This window comes from Gekko japonicus, unplaced genomic scaffold (assembly GCF_001447785.1).
Source record: "Gekko japonicus isolate JY-2015 unplaced genomic scaffold, Gekko_japonicus_V1.1 scaffold1084, whole genome shotgun sequence".
NCBI lineage: Eukaryota > Metazoa > Chordata > Lepidosauria > Squamata > Gekkonidae > Gekko > Gekko japonicus.
Window position 1 is genome coordinate 196,327 of NW_015170308.1, and position 8,435 is coordinate 204,761.

Here is an 8,435-nt window from a genome sequence, read left to right on the forward strand (position 1 = left end):
CCCTCACTAGAAGAACAAAAACTTACTGCTCAATCCCACCCACCACCCGGCAGTTTATCTGATATCAGCTACTCTCCTCTACAGTTAGGAAGAAGAAAATCAATTAATGACACAGAAAATAAGGAAGAGAAACCTCTAAGACAATAACCCTCTAACAAGAGAAAGAAATTTCATTCCTTTGGTAAGCAGGAAGTAGCACTGACAACTCTTTCTTTGCTGGAAGACAAGTAAGGGCTGAAAGGAGGAGCTTCAGTTACAATCACCTGCAACAGTTTGTCATAACTATTTACTGCTATTAGCATTTGGAATGTCCTATACCTGTGGTGCCTAATTAGGGGCCAAACTAAACGTGTCAGTGTCCTTGTAGCTGCCATAAGGACAACACTACTATTTAAACATGCTGTGAGGACCCAGTCTTGATCAGGCCTGCACTGTGGCGCTCTAGCCCCCCCCTTTCAAGTGCTGAAATAGCCCTGGGGGCCGCAGGCATTTCAGCACTTAAATTATGAGACGGGGACAAGAGGGCCTCAGCCTGCTGCGCTGTGGGCCCAATCAGGATCAGGTCCTTGAAGCATTTAAAAATGATTTTAAAATGGCAGCAGTGTCCTCATGGTGGCCATGAGGATGCCATCACATCTAGTTTGGCCCTTATCAGCTAACACAGGGAGCCTTTTTTCAGCTTGAGATGCAAGTTAATTTTCTGCAGTGACACTGCTGAAACTAGATCCTGTGGGGCAAGACATTCTTAGGCATTAATATTTAGAGGCACATGCTGCATGGAGCTTCATCATCATCATGTTGGAAGTCACCACATTCCCTCCAGTACCAAACACTAAGAATGTGGAATAAGGCATGGAGTTTCACAACACGATAGCTGAGCACCACATAACGTTTCTAAACTTTACATGCACAAAAAGAACCACTCACCACAGGGAGGTAATTTCCAGCAACAGTCTCATGGTTATTCTTAGATTTTGAGCCTCGTGTATTTTCCATTGCGATCTTTCTTAAAAGATAATGATCTTTTAATGGCCACTCTGGGTTTGGGACTTACAAGCTAAAATGTCATGGGTTTATTTTGGCCAGCATTTGCCGTACTATGTCAAATCGTTTTGCTTGCATGAGTAGCCAATTGATGGTAAATCACACACTTTTGCTGCTCGACTTTGTGGATAAATTTTATTCTATCCCACTCTGAGGTAAGAACAGGATTGCCAATCAACCAAAGCAATCATAATATAAGAATAACAGTCATATAATTAAAGATGGACTTTTGAGAGTATGGTTTACATGCCAGAATTTGTTGAGTCCTCCAAACTCTTCGCTTATGTCCCCAGTACAAGCTCATTTTAACAAGAATGTGAGAAATAAAAGTGATTTTCTAACATATGGCAGTATGCTAAATGCTCAGGGGAAACTCAAATCCTGCCAAGACATTAGAGATGAAGGAATTAATATTAAATGGTTGTTATATCAACAATCAGTTTCAAGATTAAAGAAGATTATCAGCACAGAAGGTGGAGTTTTGAGAGATATGACTAATTCTGAACAGCTGATGACAAAACGAAAAGATCATCTATTACAAAGGATATACAAATTATTTCAGTTAGAAACAGAAGAAGTGAAAAAATGTATGATTAAATGGATGCAGAATTTCAGAAAGCAAATACTAATGCACTAATGGGAACGGTTATGGGAAAAAGAAATTAAGTTCACAGTCCACCAGGCGTTAAGAGAAAACTGATATAAAATGTTCTTCAGATGGTATATAACTCCAAAGGATATTGAGAAGGTAGACAAAAATTACAAATGAAAATGCTGAAAATGCCCAGATATAGATGGAACCTTTTACCATATGTGGTGAACTTGTAAAAAGGCAAAAAGATACTGGAAGGAAACACATGGAAAAATGCAGAACATATTAACATTTAAATTCCCTATGGAAGCTAAGAATATGCTATTAGGAATTTTGCCCAACAAATTACCAAATGTTTTGGAAGAGATATTCAAGTATATGGTGACAACAGCTAGAATCATCTGTGCAGCAAAACTGGAAATCAGTTATCTGTCCAAGCCTAGAAGAATGGGAAAATAAACTTGCCGATTGTGCAGTAATATCAAATTAACAACCTATTTGAGAAACAGATCAGTTTCAAAATTTGAAGAGAGATGTTTTTATTATGCAAGCAGGAGGTAAATTTAAAATGAGAAATAGTGCAGAAATTGTATATAAATGTATTGCTATGCATTATAAATGTATTACAATGCAGAAATAGAATGAGAACAAGTTTGGAATATAAATGTATAAGAAAGTGGATTTTGAACAAAAATATCAATTATTTTCTATAGTACATGTAAAATATATGATAAACTTTCCTTTAAACTTTGGTATATTAAAAGTTATAGCTAGTATGTAGAAATGATGAAATATATAACACAGAATACATATACAAGAACTATGAAATGAATAATATAGTTGCAAAATAGATTTATTATGAAATCTGAAATTCAAAATGTTTGAAGTAAGGATCATTGTATCCTATAGAAAATGTATTTAAATTATAATGAATAGGATGTTGGGGAGAAATATTTACTTTTTCTGTTCTATACATCTTGCAAATGTATAATAATCTTTATATTTATATGTGTATGTGTATGTATATAATATAATCCCTCTTTTTCTTTTGTATCCCCTCTATATTACATTTTGCTTTTTAAAATAAAAAATATGTAATATCTAATATGATTGCCAACCTCCAGCTGGGGTCTGGAGATCTCCAGGAATTATAAATGGTTTAGACTAGAGAGATCAGTTCCTCTGGAGAAAATGGCTGCTTTAGAGGGTTAACTCTATAGCATTATATTCTGCTGAGGTCCTTCACATCCTGAAACCCCTCCCTACACAAGCTCCACCCCTACGTCTCCAGGAGTTTTCCACACTGGAGTTGGCAACCCTAGGTGAGATCATGACCAAATGTTTAACGCTAAAGTGCAACCTGAACTACATTTCAGCTAAGGCTCTCCTCAGGCTCAGATTATCAGCTCTGGATACTAAAAGATTAAAAACTGTAAAGGGAGTGCTTCTGATTATGGGCAGACTGCAATTACCCTGGCGCTAAATAAACAGAGGCAGCCCCTACATTATTCAGAGGAAGAATACAGACTGCAAGGCTTCCTTTTCAAATCAGTTTTTCTTTCCAGAACCTATTCACTCAACACAACGTTACCATTAATTTCAATTCAGCCCAGACCAGGTCATCTAGGCATTTTCTCATAGTCTGGCCAAGGACTAATTCTGCACCAAAATTATTCATGAAAAACAGACCCCCATGACTTATCTTCATTCTGGTATCAGAATTCTTGTTTCAAATTGAAATAATGTCAATAAAAATAATCAAAATTAATATTATAATTAAATTATGTAGAACCTTACCACATTTTGATTGATTTTGTGTCTGAAACATGTGATGTAGACAACATAAGGCCAGTCACCTGGTTCCATCAGCACCCCTGCAGCATGAGCACATGTAACATGGAAAGACGCTGGGCACCGTCCATAAGAACACTGGATGCAGGCACCAGATATTTTCTTAACTCTTTGTCGGCAGAAGATACATTTCTGTAGGGGCAAGAGAGAAATCCAGTGAACCTCACTATGAATAACTGACAAATAAGTTCTTCTGCTTTACCAGCTTTTTGCAAACTTCACACATCTGTGCTGTTAGTCCACCTGTATTTCTCAAATGCAATCTAGAGAAGGTTAAGCTTCAGTAAATTGTGACATCAGATATATTGATGGAACTACATATATTATTATTAATAATACAAGTGGAGACCTGCAAGAAACCTGTGGGATGGTTAGCCCATTCCTCACACCTTTGCTTTCTCCCCTCTCCCCCCACCTCTTTCACACTCTTTCTCCCTTCTGCCCCCCTTTCTTACTTTCTCTTTCCTTCATGCATGTTACTTCATCTCTCTTTCTGCCCCCTCATCAGTCGTTTTGTTTTTTAGCCTCCCCACCTCATCACTCTTTCTCTCTTTTCCCCCCCACTCTATCACTCTCTTTCTGCCCCCATCACTCACCCAGCCTCCTGTCTGCTTCCTCCCCAACCCCACACAGCAGCAGCAGTGGTGGTTGTAGTCCTCCCAACCACCCACCTGCTTCCTCCCCCCCCCCCCCCTCCAAAGCAGCCATTTTATCTAGGGGAATTGATCTCTGTCACCTGGACAACAGTTGTAATTCTGGCTGATCTTCAGCCCTCACCTGGAGGGTAGGGTTCCCAAGTACTTACCGTAATCCGGCGGGGAAAACATGCTCCCCGGCTGGACCATTCCTCCCTGTAACACACGTTGCCGTCGCCAGGAAGTGACGCTGGGCGACGCTCTGGCAATGGGACTGAAAACTCGATGGTACCATTGAGTTTCCAGCCCCATTGCCAGAGCGTTGCCCGGCGTCACTTCCTGGCGACGGCATGGTGTGGCACGTCTGTTGTCCCCGCAGGAATAATCCTGCGAGGACGTCTGTGTCTTGGGAAGCCTGCTGGAGGGTGGCAGTGATAATTCTTGTGGAGAAAATGGCTGGTTTGGATGGTGGAGTCTATGGCGTTATACTGGTCTGAAGTTCCTACCCTCCTCAAATTCCACCCTCCCTAGGCTCCACCCCTCAAATCTCCAGGAATTTCCTAACCTGGAGTTGGCAACCCTATTTCCTTCTCACTCAACAGCCAACCTACCTTTATTTGCCTCTCTGTCTTCAACTTTCCGTCTCCACCCCCCTCCCTCACAGCCTCTACCCAGGAAAATTACAGTCTTTCTCCACAATGGGGACCAAAGTAGCTTACATTATTCTTTCCTCCTTTTTATCTGCACAACCACCCTGTGAGATTGGTTAGGCTGAAAGTATGTGACTGGTCCAAAATCACCCAGTCGGCTTCCACTCCAAGATGGAGATCTGAACCTGGGTCTTGCAGCAACCACTTCAAAAGGTATAGGGTGCGGTATTCAATCCTCCCTGAGGTTTTTTGTTTGTTTTTTAAAAACTTTTTGGATTTTTCTGCAGATCCACTGAGTCTCCTAAGTCCGTAGAAAAACCTGTTGGGGGAGAGTGAACCTTCTGTTGTTGGAAATAAGTATCCACATGCAAAGGGTTCTTTGGGAATTAGTATACAGACAAGTGGGGAACCGCAAGAAACTTGCGGGGAAGGGGCATTCTTCCACCTTTGCTTCTTTCCCCCTCCCCCATCTTCTCCTTTCTTTCTCTCCCCAACTCAATACCCACTTCTTTTTCTTTCCCTGTCCCCACCAAGCCAATCTCCCTTTCTTTCTCTTCCCCCCCACCAAACCAATACCCGTCAAGCCCCGCCTCCACCCCTGAGGTCCCTCTGGTGGTTGCCATCGCTTTCTAGTGTGAACCAGGAAAGTTCCTCTATTCCCCAGGTGAGGGTGTCAGGAGCCAGTGGAAGTCTCAGAAATGACAGGGAAGGGAGGGCAAGGTCACCAGTCCTCCTTTCTACCAGTCTTACTCAGGCCCACTGTGCTGGCTTGCCATGCTGCCCACCAACTTTGGAGGATCCCGCAGGCTTGGCCAGATTCCTGGGCACCTCTTCCCCACACTCCAGCTTTCACAGGATGGGTCCCATACCACCTGAGATTCTGCCCGTGGTGGCAGGCCCGGTGCTGATCTTGCCAGTGCTACCCTTCCCTGGCTTCTTCTCAGGTGCTCAGGGCTTGACAACCTGGGCAGCCCACTGCCACAGCCAGGCCCAGAGAAACTCCCAGTATTTCCTGCTTCTGCAGCCAGGCCTGGAGTGGCACCAACATTCCCCACCCCTACAGCTGCGCCTGGATCATGCCCAGTCAACGCTTTTTTGGGGGGGAAATTTAAAACCCTCTGTGTACTTTTTTAAAGCTGTAAGATTTTTCTGCACACCTGGGGAGTGTCCCAGGGGTGCATAAAAATCTCTTTACCCTCCATGTGCCCCCTATCTGCGGAAATAAGTATACACACATAGGGAGCACAGTTAAGAACATAAGAACACAAGTGGAGACCTGCAAGAAACATCCGGGATAGTCATTCCATTCCTCACACCTTTGCTTCCTCCCCTCTCCCCCTACCTGTCTCACTCTCTTTCTCCCTTCTGCCCCCCTTTCTTACTCTTTATCTCTCCTCCATGCATGTTTCTTTCTGACCCGTCATCATTCTCTTTGTTTTTCTGCCTCACCACCTCATCACTGTTTCTCTCTCTTTCTGATCCACTTCCCATCACTCTCTCTTTCTGTCCCCATCATTCTCCCAGCCTCCTGCCTGCTTTCTGCCTGCTTTCTGCCTGCTTTCTCCCCCACCCCTCACACAGCAACAATAGCAGTGGTGGCGGTACTCCAAGCCACCCAACTGCTTCCTCTCTCCTCATAGCAGCACTGGAAGCACTCTTGGAATCATAACGAATCTTCCAGCTACAGAGATCAATTCACCTTAGGGCTGCTGGCTCCAGGTTGGGTAATTTCTGGAGATCTTGGGGAGGCAAGAAGCCTCAGTAGGGTATAATACCATAGACTCAACCTTCCAAAGCAGCCCTTTTATTCAGGGGAACTGATCTCTGAGAGCCAGTTTGGTGTAGTGGTTAAGTGCGTGGACTCTAATCCGGGAGAACCGGGTTTGATTCCCCACTCCTCCGCTTGCACCTGGCTGGATGGCCTTGGGCAAGCCGTAGCTCTGATAAGAGCTGTTCTTGAAAAAGAGCAGTTTCTGTCAGAGCTCTCTCAGCCCCACCTACCTCACAGGGTGATGGGGGGGGGAAGGAGTTTATAAGCCACTCTGACACCTTTGGGTTGGGAATGGCGGGGTATAAATCCAATCTCTTCCTCTTTTTCTTCTTCTTCTCTTTCACCTGGACAACAGTTGTAATTCTGGGTGATCTCCAGCCCTCACCTGGAGGCTGGCAATGGTAGTTCTCATGGAGGAAATGGCTGGTTTGGAGGGTAGAGTCTATGGCATTATACCAGTCTGAAGTTCCTCCCCTCCCCAGGCTACGCCCCTCAAATGTCCAGTAACCTGGAGTTGGCAACCCAATTTCCTTCCCACTCAACAGCCAACCTACCTTTATCTGCCTTCAGCTTTCTGTTTCCACCCCCTTCCCCCACAGCCTCTACCTTGGAAAATTTAGTCTTTCTCCACAGTGAGGACCAAAGCAGCTTACATTATTCTCGCCTCCTTTTTATCTGCACAACAACCCTGTTGGTTAGGCTGAAAGTATGTAACTGGTCCAAAATAACCCACTCAGCTTCCACCGCAAGATGGGGATGTGAACCTGTGTCTTACAGACCCTACTCTGAAGCTCTAACTGCTGTACCACACTGGCTTTCATAGGGTGGCTTCTGATGAACAGTAGCAAGCAGCCAGGCCTAGTTGAGTCATGCAAATCAGGTGGCATCAAGTCACCCAGAGGGTGCTGATTAGGGATGCCAGTCTCCCGGTGGGTTCTGGAGATCCCCTGTAATTCCTGCTCAGCTCCAGACTACTGAGATAACTTCCCCTGGAGAAAATGGATGCTTTGGAGGGTGGACTCTAGGGCATTGTACCCCACTGAGGTCCCTGTCCTCCCCAGGGTCCACCCCCAAATCTCCAGGAGTTTCCCAGCCTGGATTTGGCAACCTTCCGCCCCACATCCCCTGCCAGTACCCGGGGGGGGGCCCTGTCAACCCTAGACTGCTGCCAGGCCTAGGGTTGGCAACCTCCAAGTGGTGCCTGGAGAGTGAACTCTAGACAGCAGAGATCTGTCTACCTGAAGAAAATGGCTGCTTTGGAGGGTGGACTCTGTGGCATTATACCCAGCCGAGGCCTTTCCCTTCCCCAAATCCTGCCCTCCTGAGAGTCTATCACACAAACTCTATGAATTCCCCAGCCTGGCACTGGCAACCCTTGTCAGGCCTCACCACAAGGCTCCCTCCCTCCCTCCAAGGCCAAAAGAGGCCTGAAAAGGGCCCTTCCCCCACCCTTTTACTGACAGAGCCAGTTAGAAGCCTCCCCCCCTCCAACGTTCTAATCTCTCACTGTTGATGCCTGTAGTCAGATCCCTGCAGAGGCCATTCCAAAACGTTTTGGGGGGAATTCAACCTTCCCTGAGGATTTCCCCCCCACTTTTCAGATTTTTCTGCAGCCCCAGCAAGGCCCTTGAGACTGTAGAAAGAGCTGTTGGGGGAGAGTGAGCCTTCTGTTGGCAGAAATAAGTATCCACACACAAAAAAAACCTCTGGGAAATAGTAGAAACAAGAAAGAAGACCCGCGAAACTCGTGGGGGGGAGCTGCAAACTCAGCAGGCGTAGGAGGAACCAGCAGGAGCAGGTAAGCTCTCCACTCCCCCCATCCTGCCGGTTCCTCCGTCTCCCCAACCCCCCCACCTCCTCCCCCCGCTCCGAACCCCCCCTGGCTCCAAAGC

At 45.4% G+C, this 8,435-nt stretch overlaps 1 protein-coding gene across 1 annotated transcript in view; it reads right to left on the reverse strand.

Moving 5' to 3' along the window:
* The window catches only part of KDM4C (lysine (K)-specific demethylase 4C), a 276,891-nt gene that overhangs the window by 43,899 nt on the left and 224,557 nt on the right, over nt 1-8,435 (reverse strand). Inside the window, exon 14 of the mRNA XM_015417984.1 lies at nt 3,434-3,619. Within this exon, the coding sequence (XP_015273470.1) occupies nt 3,434-3,619 (186 nt within the window). The remainder of the gene's footprint in view (nt 1-3,433; nt 3,620-8,435) is intronic.